Source organism: Corvus kubaryi, unplaced genomic scaffold, assembly GCF_017639235.1.
Source record: "Corvus kubaryi isolate FWS band 111438036 unplaced genomic scaffold, C.kubaryi_AGA036_p1.0 37308, whole genome shotgun sequence".
Lineage (NCBI taxonomy): Eukaryota > Metazoa > Chordata > Aves > Passeriformes > Corvidae > Corvus > Corvus kubaryi.
This window is the reverse complement of record NW_024581096.1, coordinates 21420257-21436348: the sequence shown is the minus strand read 5'-3', so window position 1 is coordinate 21436348 and position 16092 is coordinate 21420257. Positions and strand designations below refer to the sequence as shown.

The window sequence follows — 16092 nt, the reverse complement described above, 5'->3', positions numbered from 1 at the left end:
CCCAAGTTCCTCTCCAGCTCTCCTGGAGCCCCTTTAGGCACTGGAAGGTTTTTTTTCATACACGTGGTTGTTGTTACCTTAAAGGGAAAGTAGAATCAGCTTTAGAGGGAAAATGCTGTAAAAGCTATTGTTTAAATACTTCTGTAAACCTCGCTCTTTGCAAGAATTTTTTTATAAAGCCTGTGTAAGATTTTTGCATTGGTGGGCAAAACTATGTATATTTTTATACTTGCAAGCATTTTAATGTGGGTGTTAATTTAAAATTTTGATGACTATGGTATTGAAGCCAGGCTATGTCTTGTAGTAAGATGAAATCCATCTAGTAACAAAGTGCTAGTTTGTGGAATTTTTGTCTAAAATGTTAGCTGTGTCGAGGCGTGACGGACTGCGCATTTCACCTTGATTAACTTGCAGGAATGCATAGAAGGCAGCAGGCAGGGTAATAGGTAGTATTTTGCAATACATGCTGTTTCCTTAATCTCAGTGTAAAGGATTATTTTACTCATTTGCATTGTGATTATGGAATCCAGCATCATGCTTACTGCCTGCATCTGAAATAAAGGAGCTGGCATTGCTATGAAGCTTATGCAGCTATCTACAGAAGCATGTAATGTGAAGTTTTCTGTAAATTCATGAATACCAGTATTATCTTTTAACACAGGTTCTCTTTTATGTCATAACTATAAAGCTGTTACAGTATTTCAAGCCGTTTCTTATGAATGTTGAAACACTTTGTTTTCCTCACTCTATTTGAGAGTAAGGAAGAGTAGAAGGGGAATGCCAGGTGGAAAGTAACATTCTCCATCTTGTATTGTTTCATTGTTGAAAGAAGTTGCTGGGATGAAATTAAGGTGAGATCTGCTGTTGGCCTCTTCAGAAGTTTGGGTGAGCCACTCAGTGCTTCTTGTGACTGTTTTTTCTGGCTGCTGTGTCCATGGTGCATTTCTAGACAGAGTGTTGGGGGAATAACTGTGTGAAGGCTGCTGTGTTAGCTGTGATCAGAACAGCTTCTTGATAGAAGTGTCACTGGATCCAAATGGGCTGTCTGGAAATGTCAAAAATCAGGGTCTGAAATATGATAATCTTGTCTCATCAGTGATAAGGAAAGGGTGTGCCAGATGATGTTTCTGCCATAGTGTTTTAGGTGGTCTTTTTGATGTGCATAAATAATGTGGCCCTTGAAAAGGCAGATCCTGGCTACTTACTCCTGCTGTGTTCTAATGGCACACGAAACAGCCATTGAGTTGGACTTGGGACAGCATGTACCCGGACTTGGGCCACCAGGTGGACAAGGTGCCCATGGTGTCCCAGCCATGGTGTGGCCACAGCCCCAGGGCAGGGCCCGTCCCCTGTGCTGGCACTGCTGAGGCACCTCCAGTGCTGGGGACAGCTCTGGGCCCCTCAGGACAAGAGAGACATGGAGGGGCTGGAGCGTGTCCAGGGAAGGGAATGGAGCTGGGAAGGGGCTGGAGCCCCAGGAGTGGCTGAGGGAGGCAAGTGGGGGTTGGGCTCAGGTCTCAGGGAACAAGGGAGAGGACAAGATGAAATGGCCTCAAGTTGTTCCAGAGGAGGTCTAGATTTGATACTGGGAAAAATTTCTTGACCAAGGAGGTTGTCCAGTCCTGGCAAAAGTTGCCCAGGGCAGTGTTGGAGGGATTTAAAAACCCTGTGGATGGAGGCATACAAAAACCATGTGGATGTGACACTTGGGGGCATGGGTTAGTGGTGGCCTTGGCAGTGCTGGAGGAATGGGTGGGCTTGACTATCTTGGAGGTCTTTTCCAACCTAAATGATTCTGTGATTTTAACTCCAGTTTTCTTTCATCTGACACAATTCACTGGTCTTACTGCCAAAAGATTTTTCACAATATTAAAGAGAAAACAGGGAACAAGCCAGGGACACAGGGGGGGTTTTGACTTTTTTGGTGACTGACTCAGTGTTTGGGCAAAAGTCATTAAAATTTCAGCTGAGGTCAGATGTATTAAAACATGTGTGTTAACTCTGTGTAGTAAAGACTTGGAAGGTAAAGTCAAAACATTGTGTTTTGAGTTGTATCCCTTCTGGAATCAATGCCCAAAGCTTTATTAAACGTCCAAATGCACTTCTGAACTGTTTTTAAAAATGTGTTATGATCCCAGATGTCTGGTGTTTCATACCTTCTGTTAGCACCTTAATCTCCAGTCCTCGAGTCTGGAGTTGTCATGATGCAGCAGCACAGATTGAAGGCAAGTGTTCTTTCGCCTTTAAAAACTTTATCTCCTTGCTATGGTGGAAGAGTCCCACAGAAATAGGAAGGAAGTTGGTGAGAAGTATTCTGGATAACTTTATACCTCTGAAATGGAGGTATAAATGCTCACAAAAATGTGAGATGAAGCACCTGTGCAAAGTTAATTGTTAGTAGTAGCGGGGCAGAAGATTGTTTCCTTTTAAAGCATAGTGGGATTTTAAATTTTTTTATTTTTGTTTTCCTAAACAGAAGGATTCTAATGTTGTAACTTTGCAGTTCAATCCTCAGTCTTTCAAAACTGACGCTGATAACCAAGTAAACATTATTACTTGTTTGGAAGCTGTCTTTGTGACACTTGATACCAGAATGTGATCTGAAAAGGAGACATTTGAAGAATCAATTATGTTGTTTGTATTCCACAGTATACAATAGAGAAAGTAGCTTTTTAAGAACTGTCTGCTTTGCTGTGCATTTCTTCCAGCAATTAAACCTGATGTGCCTATCTTGCTTTATGCATGCCTTTAACACAGTGTCCAAAATGAAGGGAGTTTCACAATAAACTATACAGAAATTAAGAAATAAAGTGAGGAGGTGCTTAAAATGTGTTGAAAAACAGGTGATAATACTGATTCACTTGATTTTGTTTGTTTGTTTGGTTTGGTTTGGTATTTTGTTCCACAAAGTGAGACAGATTCTTTGTGGTACAGCTTGTGCTTGTGCTGTGAATTTACGATTTTGTTGTTACTATTGTTTGAGCGTGGAAACAAATCTTTCATTAACATGGGCAAACTGAACCTGCATCCTGGACGCTCTGTTTCTTCATTTTAAACTAACTGTGCTCTTGTGTTTTGTAAAGGTGTGGGCAGTAGCCATAACCAAGTAACAAGCTGTCAGATTAGATGATGAAAGATGCCGCACCATGCTGCTTGGAAAGGCCTCCTTGCTGCTATTGGCTCACCTGTGCTTTTCTTTCTTTCTAGAATATGGTATCAAGTTTTCGTGTTTCTGAACTGCAAGTGCTGCTGGGATTTGCTGGACGTAATAAAAGTGGGCGCAAACATGACCTCCTGATGAGGGCACTGCACTTACTGAAGAGCGGCTGCAGCCCAGCAGTTCAGATCAAAATCCGAGAACTCTATAGGCGTCGGTACCCAAGGACGATTGAAGGACTGTCGGATTTGTCGGCTATAAAACCTGCGGTTTTCAACTTGGACAGCAGTTCCTCTCCAGTCGAGCCTGACCTGGCTGTTGCAGGCATTCACCCACTCCCTTCAACTTCAGTCACGCCTCAGTCTCCGTCCTCGCCCGTCAGTTCCGTGCTCCTCCAAGACACTAAGCCCCACTTCGAGATGCAGCAGCCATCCCCTCCAATTCCGCCTGTTCATCCTGATGTTCAGCTGAAAAGCTTACCTTTTTATGATGTGCTTGATGTGCTCATTAAACCCACTAGTCTAGGTAAGTGTTTAATACCTCTGCAGCTTGCTTAATTCATTAAATAAGCTTTGCTTCTGACAATACTGAGCCCAGGCTTAAGTGGGTTTTTGCTGCCGGGACAAGTGGAAACTCCTTTCCTTTTATATCTTTACCTTTCCCTTTCTTTATCATTTTCCCCAAAAGTGCAAAGCCACACTTCAGAAAATAGTGTTCTCTGTTATAAAAGTAATATGATTAAAGACCTTTGTCTTTTGAATATTGAATAATAGAGCAGGGTAATTCAATTTAAAGGTACCTACAGTGATCATCCAACTGCCTGACCGAAAGTTAGAGAGTAATAGTTATGGCATTGTCCAAGTCCCTTTTAAACACTGGCAGCTTACAGTATTAACTGCTTTTCCAAGAACCCCGTTTGACCACTCTCTTGGTAACAAAATGTTTCCTAGTACCTAGTCTGAGCCTCCACTTTTTGGCTGAAAGATTTGGACCTGAATTTTCTGTCTAGTATAAATGAGGAGCAGTTTTGTCAGGAGTAACAAAAAAAGGATTTCAGGGTCAGTAATTTACAAGTTGCAACAGGGTAAAGAGAAAAAGTTCATTGGTTTTTTACTTTACCCTTATCTCACTCCCAACAATTCTGCAGGCTCTGAGATCTGGCACTGAAATAGATACTTTGTGCTGCGATGTTCAGTGTTGTGCTCAGAGTAGTGAAGTTTCTCAGCCTGCAAGTTGTTGCAGTACTGTATGTTATAATATGGAGCGAACATTTGTCTCTCAGATAACCTGAAACTGGGTTTATCTTCCCCAAGTGCCTCAGTCGTGAACATTTTTAATTATTTGGAACTACAGCTTATGTCTTGAAATTCAGTCTGGCTTACCTTACTGGCAAAAAATGTTCCCTAACTATTTAGTAGTATGCTTATAAAATAGTTTGCATCCTCTTAAACATTTTAGTTTCTTAACTGATCATATAGCCTTTTAGGCTGTGACTTGTACGTCAGTGAGGCATGTACTGATCATCTGCCATCCTCCAGTACCTAGAGCAGAAAACTTTACTAACAAACATTAATTACAGTGCCTGTTGTCACTTCTCTTTGTGCATAGTGATGCTCACATTTTTTGTGCATTTGGGAGTTGTATTGAAATAACAGGTAAGTCAGAGAGCTAGGAGTCCCCCTCACTGCTTCATGCTTTAGAAAGAATGAGTGTGGTATTCCTTTCCACTAATATGAGAGCACAAATGGAAGTGTGGGGTTTGGTTTTAACCCACACTGAATTAAGTAACAAAATACTTCCACTGTCTTTTTTACATGTGCTCAAGTATTATTCTAAAATACCAGATGTGCTCTGTGTGTGTGTGTGCATACATGCACTCTGTAGCTATTTGGAATTGTTTGAGGAACTTGGTGTGTGTTTGCTCCATCTGGGTTCCATTTCATGTTTGCCTCCTTTTCGTGTGTTTTTTTCTGGGCATAGAAACAATCTCCCCCAAATGTCACCGTGCACAAGGCAGTCCAACTCTTCAAAATTTGCCTGGTTTAGTTGTGCTGTTTTTGTATTTGTCCTCCCTGCTGCTTATTTTAAATTGGACATGTCTAATTTACTTTTATTTCAGGTCAAGATTTTTAACTTCTCAAGTTTAAAGAAAGTAGGACAGTGACATGTGTGTTCTATGGACATTAAATACTAAAATATTGCCAATTCCCATCACTGACAGACAAGTTGGATTCTGATGTGAACATTATTTTTTTTTTTTTTTTGTCATATGCCACTGAAGGGTAATTCCGGACATGAAGTCTACCTGGCTTCTTTGCCGTGAAGGGTTGTGCTCCTTCCCTTCCTCCCCAAAGGTTTAGTTACTTATAGCTGTTTCTGAATTTTCCAGCTGTCCATTAATAACTTCTGGTGCACATGCTCTTCCTGTAGTACCTTACAGGAATTGCCAGCATCTCCGTGGTATTCCTTTTGTGAGGTATTGAATGTAATATTTTGTTGTGTGTTTGTCTGAACCTTCCTCATTTGGGAGAAAGGTTTATAACAAAACAAAAAAGCCAGGCTGCTTTAGTACTGAGGTGTAATGTGATACTAAACCATCTGATTGTAGTTTAATGAAAGATTTGTTCCATTGCTTTTTTTGTTAACAGTTACATGCAGTTCAGCCACCATTCGAGAATATTCAGTGACTTATGCCTTGTTCCAGGAAAAGCTCAACTGCAGATCCTGTTTTAATCAACGGTTTTAATCACCATGGTTCAACTTCTTTTGTGTCTTTTTTTTTCTAGTACAGAGCAGTATTCAGAGGTTCCAGGAGAAGTTTTTTATCTTTGCTTTAACACCTCAACAGGTCAGAGAAATCTGTATTTCCAGGTAAGAATTAAGTGTGTGGTATAGTGTAGGTAAACTACAAAATTTCGGGAGGTTTTGGTTCATTATATGCATCACTTACTCTGCAGATGCAGAGTGTTAATTTTCACTCAAGTTACTCTTGAGTTTATATCTGTCCTGTTTTCTTCAGGACCAACTGTGCACAGAATTTGTGTGCGTTTTGTGTAAATCCTACCCCATTAAAGGGTTAACAATTACTCTGTTCCAAAGAATTGTCACAGTTTAGAGAGGTGGGAAGCTTCCCTGTGTTTTTCCTGGCTGCAGGAATGGAAGCCTGCTTTGCTATTTTTTCCCAGTGTTGATGTTGTAAACGATGAGAATTCATAGGTGCTTTTTCATCCCTGGCAGCGTCCTACTTCATTGTTGCTATGATCTTTTGATAGAGGATGCTGATCCTGAAGTCCTATGTAACTTGGCAGTAGTTAAAAACAGAAATGTCACTTTTAAGGTGTTCATAGCTCAATAAAAGAAAAACAAGAGCAAAGTTTAGTGATGCTGGGGCAGGTGTGTCAGTTGTTTCTGTGTATGGCTGCAATATGAGTCCTGCTAAGTCGGTACTTCTCTTTTTCTTTGTCACAGGGACTTCTTGCCTGGAGGCAGGAGAGATTACACAGTCCAAGTTCAGCTAAGGTACATTTTGTATAGTGTTCTCTGAAAACTTAATTGGCTAATGGGTGTTTGTGGGGACACTTGAAAATGATAATTTCTCTTTCTATGGATACAGGTTATGCCTAGCAGAGACAAGCTGCCCTCAAGAGGATAATTATCCTAATAGTTTGTGCATTAAAGTAAATGGGAAGCTGTTCCCATTGCCGGTAAGTATGTTATGTACATATTTTTGGCTTCTTAGTGACTTGTGAAGTGTGTATGTGTTTTTCTGTAATGTTAGCTTGCAGAAACAGTCAAGTTGTTTGTTATCACTCAGATTTCTCTGTTAGGTATGGAGTTTGTCCATTTGCTGTGTGAGATAACCATTACTGCTGTTAACCATATTACAGCCACTGCATGGACTAAATGTGATTAAGCCCTCTATAGCAAACCTTGTCTTTTGCTGTTAATATAGCTAAATATGTTAAAAACAACCCAGTGTCTGCATGGAGAAATCCTCCTCACAGGTCCTCAGGCTGAGTTTATTTCAGGGTGGTAGCCCTCACTGTGTGGGCAGCCTATTTGTGATAGGCTTGAGTTCCTTCTTGTTCTGAGGGACCAACACCAGCCTCTTGTGTCCAACTTGTACACTGCTCTACATCTGTCTGGTTAGAGCACAATATGTTGTGTGGATGAAGAACAGACATGTTTTAGGGTTCCTAGCATGTGCTGGTACTGGAACAGAACACTGTTGGCAGTTACACTTCAGGGGTGTCTGATGTTGCAAAAATTAGTACATAGTCACAGGGTCATCTCAAGGCTTGGGAATAGACACAAAGGGAAAAGCTCTCTCATTCTCAAAATATCTCACAAATGGGTTTCTCTTTTTTATTTCAATAGAACAGAGAAACTCTTACACAACCCATTCAGAAATAGTTCTTGAGGCTGTAAAGGATGGAAAAAGTTGTAGTACAGAGGGGTTTTTCAGTAGTGGGGTTTGGAAAGATGCTCTGTGGAGAGAGAATGTGTGAAACCTCTTTCTCAGAATGTTTGTAACCACCTTGGTGTGTCACATTGTATTGTTCTGTACCTTCCCTCCTCCCATATGCAACTGTGACTGCTTTTTATTTTTGCCTCTACTCAGCTTAAATGAGACTCCTTAGGTTCTCTTCCTCCTACTTCAGTCTTTAGGTTATAAGAGGGTTTCTTTCTTGTGTTTAATTGTCAGTATTTTCTGTGAATGCCAGTTACATTCTATGGGGTAACTGTGGGTTTTCTCTTCTGCAGATTGTCTTTCAGCAACCAACCAAAAAGAATTTGGTCTGATGTTATCTTGTGGACATCAGTGTCAGCCGATTCTCAATCTTGTTAATATAGTTTACACCCTGCTGTTCTCTCCATTTTGTGTGTAACATGTCACAGTTGTAGCAGAAACTAATATTAATCTTGGATTATTACTTTGCTTTAGACCCAAATCCTCTAGGTTCTTCCTGCACATGGTAAGATGATTCATTAATCTGTTCAGCCAAACTTTAGGTGAGAAAGTGAATAAATCACTATTGTCTTGACAACTTCCCTTCCCCTCCTCTTTCACTATGAGCTGAATGACAAATAGTCATTTGAAGGCTTCTGCAGACTTTTTTTGTTGATTTGGTCTCTCTGCATCATCTGGCACTTCCTTTCTGTTGCAGCAAATGTAAGATTAACTTCATTGCCTCAAAGACCACTGTTGTCCGTCGCAGTAGTGTTAGGTAATTAACCAGTGATGCCAGCTTGTATTGCCCACTTGCACAGTTCGTAAGTGAACTTCTGTCTTTGCCTGGTAGGGCAGTTCATGCCTGTGCAGATGTCTGTAAATTATTCTTGGTCATCTCCTTGCCTGCAGTCCTTACCAGAAGCTTCAGAGAAATGCTGCCCATGTGCCAGTACTCCTCCAGGTCTTGCTCATGGTAACACCATGTTTCCTTGTATCCCTGCATCTGTGTCACTGAGAAAAGCCAAATAAATGAGCAGTTATGCTTTCTCTTGATGAATTTCCTTGCTGTAGCAGATGATACCTGCCTTGAGTGGTGCGGTTCTTTGATGAGCCATGGAAGACTTGAAGGCCCAAGTAATGTTGGCAGTGCTTTGCCACTAGAGTTGGCAGCCTGACTAAACATTGCCTGGCAATGCTGGTTGGGAGGCAAGCAGAGTGCTCCTAGAAGGATAGGAAGGGAAGGTTCCAAATTGTAGGAGTACGAGAGTGAATCTGTTCTCAGGAACAGGCTCTGTGGAAGAAAACACTGAAAGCTTCACTGAAACGAGGCATGTGCACTGGAGAGTCTGTCTCTAAAAGAAAAAAATTGGAAATGTAAGAGAACTTGCATTCAGTCTCTTTTGAAATCATTCTGTCTTTTAAATATGAAGTTGTCAGCAGTTCCCATATGTCTGCTGCCTGTGTGTTCTGGGGTAAAGCACTCATGGCACACTGGGCTAGTGAGTGGAAGAGGCTGCTTATATTTAATTTTTTTAAAATTATTTTTGTTTTCATTTCCAGACTTAGCATCTTTCAAAGTACCTGCTTTCCCAAGCACTAGGTTGTGAATGTATGTGTTTCTCTGGTTAAAAAACCACGTATTTTTTTTCCCAGCATATCCTTTCTGGGTGAGTTTTTAGTATAAAACAACACTGTCTTGAACTAAATGAAATGCATCAGTAAGGTCTGTGCAAGATGCAGAGCTGCATCTTGTTGGCGTCCTTCAGGTGCAGGATGAGTTTGAGACGAGTGACTGCGGGCTGACTGTGAGCTCAGAGCAGGGATTCTCAGGGTAGCTGTGGCAGACTGGCTTGTTTTCATCGTGACAGATGCAGGGCGAGAGCAATAATCTGCAGGCTTTTACTGCATGGTGAGGGCATTGGAACTGGATGATCTTTAAGGTCACTTCCAACCCAAACCACTCTGATTCTATGATCTCTTAAATACAGCTGGTACTCCATGTACAGTCCTTCTTCAGGGGCCTTGGCAGAGGACAGGTGACACCTGTTGCTAATGGAGCCAGGTGTAATTGATACGAGGCAAAGCAGTCACTGAGGAGATGCAGAGCTCTTGGAACAAGACGTAATAGTTTCTTAATCAGTAGAGTGTTTTCAGTGTGTGAAACACTGAGTAAAGTCTTCATTACTTACTCTGTGACTAAGGCTATGACCTTGTGATGTTTCACTCTGTTCCAGTAGGGCATGGGGAGGAAAGGGACAAAACATCCATGTGACCTTTTACTCTTCCAGTGAACTTAGCTGGACCCAAACTGTTCTCTTTCACCTTTTCAGTACTTCTGTAAAACCCAGTTAAAACAACAAATGCCTTATAACTATGTTTGAGTTACGGTGTTACATTGTGAAAGTCTGATTATTTCTCAGAATAAATGCTGGCATTGCTCTCCAGAGTAGAGAGCCTCTGAAGTTTACCTGCTTCTCATAGATTTGTTTAACAAATCTGTGTCAGCAGTTTCAGAGTACAGTGGGAAGACTGGGTAACACATCAATTGTCCTTTTTTTCCACAGGGATATGCTCCACCACCAAAAAATGGAATTGAACAGAAGCGACCTGGGCGCCCCTTGAACATCACATCTCTAGTTAGGCTGTCGTCAGCAGTGCCAAATCAGATTTCCATTTCCTGGGCTTCTGAAATTGGCAAGGTAACCTGCATGTTCTGTAGGATGTGGGAAGTCATCTAAATCTGTTTGAGCATTCCTGCTCCCCTACTGCCTGATGTGGCTGGCAAGTGTTTTGTGTTAGGTGGCTGAACTTACTATCAGTGCCAGCAAACAACTGTAACTGTGGTAGTTTCCAGTAACATGTGTGTGAGATACACATACAGATGGGAAGATTTTCTTGGAGGATTCACATTAGAAGGTCTGCTTTTAGGTTTTCCTGAATTTCATGTCAAAGATAACAAACTATTTGTGGTGTGAATAGTAAATCTCCCTGTAGATTTATTAAGGAAAGAAGAGGAGAGTGCAAGGAATTTCTGACTTCATCATAGGTTTAAATAACTGTTGCAGCACCTTTCCAGCTGTTGGCAAGTCAAGAACTATTGATTGCTTTATCTGTGAGCGGGTGTGTAAAATCTGGATTCAGTTATCAGAGTAGTTTTCTCTTTGAGTTTTTCTTCAAAATCAAATGCTCTGGACTAAAGATACCACATCTTTCAAAGAGACTTCAGTATAAGCTTTTATATTAAAATTTTAAAAAGAAATTGGATTGAAAGCTAATGTTGAAAAAATTAGTGAAGGGCAATGCTGACATCAAAAGACAATTTTCTAGAACAGGGATGGAGAGAAAGATCTGAGCCATTGCTTCCCAGTCAAAGCACAGAATCTTAAAATGGCTGCAGTCCTGTGGGTGGTCTTGGCCTCTTGTGCTGATGCCTGCTAGCTTTCCTCCCTGTATTGCCAAAATATACTCTGATGGAAGCAGATGACTCGGAATGCTTGGACATCCTCCCCTTGCCTTGAGAGGTGAACCAAGTTCTGTGGTTTAATGCTGGTGCCAGAATTTGCTGCTTTTCATCCTCAAAGTGAGACCCTGGGGAACAGCGCAGGGTGTCATGTAAGGGCTTGTTGGCATGGACTGGGCTGATACAGGAGGGCTGCTGAGCCAAGGGGTCGTAAACCCCTCAGAGCTGGGCAGACTTGAGCCTATAGAATCTTCTCTGTAGGCAACAGGTGGCCATTTGTTAAGGAAAACCCAAAAATCTGGGTTTCTTAGTGGTTTCATGTGCAATTAGAACACTTTATCTGCTTCTCTAGGTAAGAGCTGATTTTCCTATAGGTGGTAAAGGAGGAGCAGGGCTTGTAGGAGTTGTTTGAAGTTCCTGTGCAGTATCCAGGCGGCGTAGGAGCTATAGGAAGGTGGCTGGCAGAGAGTGGAAATAAGAGGTCACAGGTTGTTCTTGTTAAATGGATGAAACCATTATTATTATCCTGCAGCACTGGGGCTTGCAGACTTTTCATTAGTGACCTAGAAGAGGGAGTGAACACTGAACAAAAGAAGCTGACAAGTGGTGTGAGTTAGGGAGGAGTAGAAAATGCTGGGAAACGGGGCCAGGCTCAGTGGAATGGACATGGTGTAACAAGGCTGGGCTTAGAAGTACAGAACAAGCTAAAGAAAGGGTACAAAGAAACTGGGGCAGCTCTGTACCTTCTGAAGGTGTTGTTTATACCATAAAGACTGTTTATCTTTTGTCATGTGATCCTTTGAGCTCCCCACTGACACTGGAAAAAAGGGGAAGATTAAGGAGACACAATGTGAGAAGTTCTTAAAAGACTACATGTATGAAATGTGTCACATATAAATTATCTTTCCAGGAGAAGAGCCCAGATTGTCTCTTAGTTGTGGAATTACTTTTTAGTTCAGTTATAACTGGAGCAGGATAATTAGACCTGATTGGCCAGAGAATTCTGGCAGAATGTTGGACCTCCCCAGAATTCAAATTGTCTGTCAATGCTCTTAATAATGATTAAGCAAAAAGAAACATTTGTTTTTACTGTATGCTACAACTAGAGTAAATAGTGAGCTATTGTCATAGGGGGAGTAGTGTATGAAATCAGCATTTAATCTTTAATCCTTCTTTTTGTAGAATTACTCCATGTCTGTGTATCTGGTTCGCCAGCTCACCTCAGCTATGCTTTTGCAGAGGTTGAAAATGAAAGGTATCAGAAACCCTGATCATTCCAGAGCACTAAGTAAGTAATAAACTTGCCTGTCTGTACTTTTGGAGGGTGGTCAGTGGCTCTTTAAAACTAGAATTGGTAATACAGAAGAGACTTGCTGTATTTTGTAAAGAAAGTCCATGCCCAGGGTTTCACAGGTTCCTTTGGCTGCTGGTGAGGCATCACACTCTTTTTCAGTGAGAGTTTTTAGGGAGCATACCCAGAGGTCTCATCTGAAATGTGCTTATGGGAATGCCATGAGCACCTCTTACTGTGCTGGGCTGTGAGGTGCAGCTAGATGTCCTGAGTTCTTGTCACTTGCACCTCACTCAGTCCTGATTGTTTTATTTATCTCTTCACATGTTGGGTTGAGTTTGCTCTGTATGGCTGTTACTGCATCTGCAGTCAAACAACATCAGATAATGTTGTGATGCAGTTTGCCAGTTGCTTATAAACAGTGAAACTTTTGTTGTTTATGAACTAGTTTCCTAGATGCTTAATTTTTTTAGATAGCTGGAAGAAAAGTGCATGTACTGCTGAATCACGGTTAGCATTTGAAATAATGATCTCTGTGTATAACTTCTTTATTTATTTTAATAGTTAAAGAAAAACTAACTGCAGATCCTGATAGTGAGATTGCCACAACCAGTCTGCGGGTCTCTCTGATGTGTCCTGTAAGTATGGCTGGAAACTTCCAAATACAGATTCATATTTTCATCTGTAGTGCAGAATTGGGCTGCTTTTCAAAGGCTTTGCTGTAGAAACCTCACTGGCTTTGTATTTTATATTAACAAGTCAAGATAAAATAGTGGGAGAAGGGTGCATCTACAAGCACCTGATTGTAGCAGCAGTCACCCAGCTGTGGTTTAGGACTGTGAATGCCTCAGCTGTGATGCACTGAGTCATGTTGCTGCTTGTGCACAGTGAGGCCTGTAGAAGGATTAATCTCCTATATTGAGGTGCTGAGGGTAATCTGGCAGGCTGACAGAGTAATTAAAGGATACAGTGACAATTAAAACCTCTTATCTCCTCATCTTGGTGGCTTTGCTTATACTGTAGCTACAGTAGCAAACTAAAAAAAGTTGATCACCTTACAATAAGGTAATGCTGCCTTGGGGATTCTCTTCTCCAAGAAGAAATTGGTCATTCTGAGTGTAACAAGTACACAGAGCTCAGGAAAACACCTGAAATACTGGGTTATAAGAAAATTGTAGAAGTGGGTGCTTCAGTAGGTTGTTTAATAAAAATGAAATCCTGTAAATAACATTGTTTCAAGTCCATTAAAAATGTTCCTGACTGTTCTCAGCGTGGTGAAGCCTTGGGGCAGGGATTAATTTTTCTTTTAAGAGCACTGTGGGTGCTGTGATGGGGTGGATTTGCTTGCGGCACCCTTAGCCCTGGGCACCTCTGTAGTGAGCAGGAAGAGTTGTTTCACCAAATGCCTCTGGATTCACTCTTAACCATTCAGGCCTGTTTGTCTGTCTTCTGTTCTGACACCCTTGAAATGCATCTGCTGCAGCTGGGAAAAATGAGACTGACAATCCCATGCCGGGCTGTGACTTGCACACACCTGCAATGTTTTGATGCTGCTCTTTATCTTCAAATGAATGAAAAGAAGCCTACCTGGATCTGTCCTGTCTGTGACAAAAAGGCAGCTTACGAGAGCCTAATACTAGATGGGTAAGAGACTGCCTTTGTAGATTACACAGTTACTTAAAATTTTTCATTATGTGCTCAGTAGCTACTTATGTGACTTGAGTTTTAGCCACTTCATACTTTCTTTTTGTCAAAATACTTCAGACTGGAGGAACCATTAAACTCTGTTAAACAGTTTCTCTTCCCATGTAATGAACTATATAAGTTTTTCTCCTAACTGCACCATCAAACTCTTGAGTCTCAGGATATTTCCTCTGGAGAAATGTAAATGTGACACCTGGGGGTAGATCTTCCTTTAAACATGTCTCCATCCCTGAAAGGTGTTAACTTCAAAATGTAACTTCTAACTGATAACAGTGGTCTAACTTGGTTCAAGGGATGATGATTTCTGCTTCAGTATGTAAATCTGTGCATTGCAATAGTGTTGGAGTGAACTATGGATAGGTTGGGATAATATTTTCTGATATCTGCAATGGCTGTAATTACAGGTTTTTGGGTAAGAGGAACTAGGGAGAGAGTAGACACAGTGGGTAGAAGGTGATCATAATTAGATTTTTCTCTGTGTCTCTTTTTCACTTAGAATAAAAATGTCACTTAGAATCAAAAGTGAAACTTTATTTTTTCAGCCTCTTTATGGAAATCCTTAATGAATGTTCAGATGTGGATGAGATCAAATTCCAGGAAGATGGCTCCTGGTGCCCCATGAGGCCAAAGAAGGAAGCTGTGAAAGTGTCAAGTCCACAATGCACAAAAATAGAAAGTATGTACATCTGGGTACTGGTTGCAAACCAGCACAAGGTGCTTGGATAATGCGTGTGGCTGTTGGTGTTTGTTTTGTGTAGGGCTTACTACTTCTAACCTTCTTCTAATTTAAACTAGAAAAGAAAGAGTTGTGTCTCTAAGAGTGCATTTTTCATCTTTGTCTTTGCTCTTTATAATAGCAGTTAAGGAAATGAAAGGTTCCTTTTGTTTTACATTCTTAAAATGATAAGTGAAAACAAAAGTTTGTTCTTTAATAGTCTGATACAGAAGAGTCATAAAGCAGGTACTGGGGCATAACATTCTTTGTAATGGCCACAAAGGTGATCTATTACACAGGATCTGAGTTCCTGGTTCTCTTGCAAATAGAAACTGCTGACATCACCAGCTTTTGGAGAACAATGATTTTTATTTTCTTCTTCAGGTTCCAGTGTTGTTAGCAAACCATGTTCCGTGACAGTGGCCAGTGAGGTAAACAAGAAGAAAGTTGATGTTATCGACTTGACAATAGAAAGCTCTTCTGATGAAGAGGAAGATCCTCCAGCCAAACGGAAGTGCATATTTATGTCTGAAATACACGGAAGCCCAACCAAAGGGTTTGTCAATTTTAAAGTTAGTTGTTATTCTGTAATGTCTCAGCTAAACTGATCTGTAGAGAAATGGACTTGGAATCCAGCTCTACACTTGCAGAGGAGAATGTCTAGGCCTCTCCTGTAGAAGGTTGTATTGATACAGTAACTTTGTACAGGCAAAACACTATTAAATAGTTTTACACCTCACAAAAGACTTGCGCTGACTGTTGCTGTGTTTGCAGGGACATTTCTGCATAGAAAAGGAAGCTGACTAAGCTAATGGGCAGTGTTCTGAGAAAGTAGATTATGCCAAGTGGAGGAACTTTATGCATTCTTGCTGAGTTAGTGTCATCTTAAAGGCTTTTCTCTTGCTGTCTGCTGTACTCTCTATCTAATTTGCTCCAGTGCCCAGGGGACGAGGCTGTGTTTTGTGTTTCATCCATCCTGTCAGCCTTGGAAGGGAGCCACTTTGCTGTTTTGAGTCAAGATAAGCTTTTCCTTCATCTCTCTGTTAAATTCTGGAACGTCTTGGATGCTGTTGTTGGCTGTGGTCATCAGTCAGTCCTGCACCTTGATTAGCATAACTGACGACTTCCCAAGTCCTCTGGCAACTGCTCCATCTTTGTAGTCTGGCCTGACTTTAGCACCAGGCTTGCCCAGCTTCTCTCCTGCTGTGCTACCTTCTGTCTGTTCTGATCTGTGCACCTCGACTCAGGTGCTGCTTGTAGCTTCTATAATGTTCCTGCTCTTGGCCCCTGGGGCAGCCCAGACCTGCAGGGA

At 41.3% G+C, this 16092-nt stretch overlaps 1 protein-coding gene across 10 annotated transcripts in view; it reads left to right on the top strand.

Moving 5' to 3' along the window:
• PIAS2 (protein inhibitor of activated STAT 2) overlaps positions 1–16092 on the top strand; it is a 30542-nt gene that overhangs the window by 8346 nt on the left and 6104 nt on the right. For all 10 annotated transcript variants that reach the window (XM_042028799.1, XM_042028806.1, XM_042028804.1 and 7 more), the window contains 10 exons: positions 3208–3682; positions 5944–6028; positions 6626–6676; positions 6771–6861; positions 10175–10309; positions 12253–12358; positions 12926–12999; positions 13845–14005; positions 14608–14741; positions 15165–15336. In XM_042028799.1, the coding sequence (XP_041884733.1) occupies positions 3211–3682; positions 5944–6028; positions 6626–6676; positions 6771–6861; positions 10175–10309; positions 12253–12358; positions 12926–12999; positions 13845–14005; positions 14608–14741; positions 15165–15336 (1481 nt within the window). In that variant the 5' untranslated portion in view covers positions 3208–3210. Of the gene's footprint in view, positions 1–3207; positions 3683–5943; positions 6029–6625; positions 6677–6770; positions 6862–10174; positions 10310–12252; positions 12359–12925; positions 13000–13844; positions 14006–14607; positions 14742–15164; positions 15337–16092 lie in introns of those variants that run through there.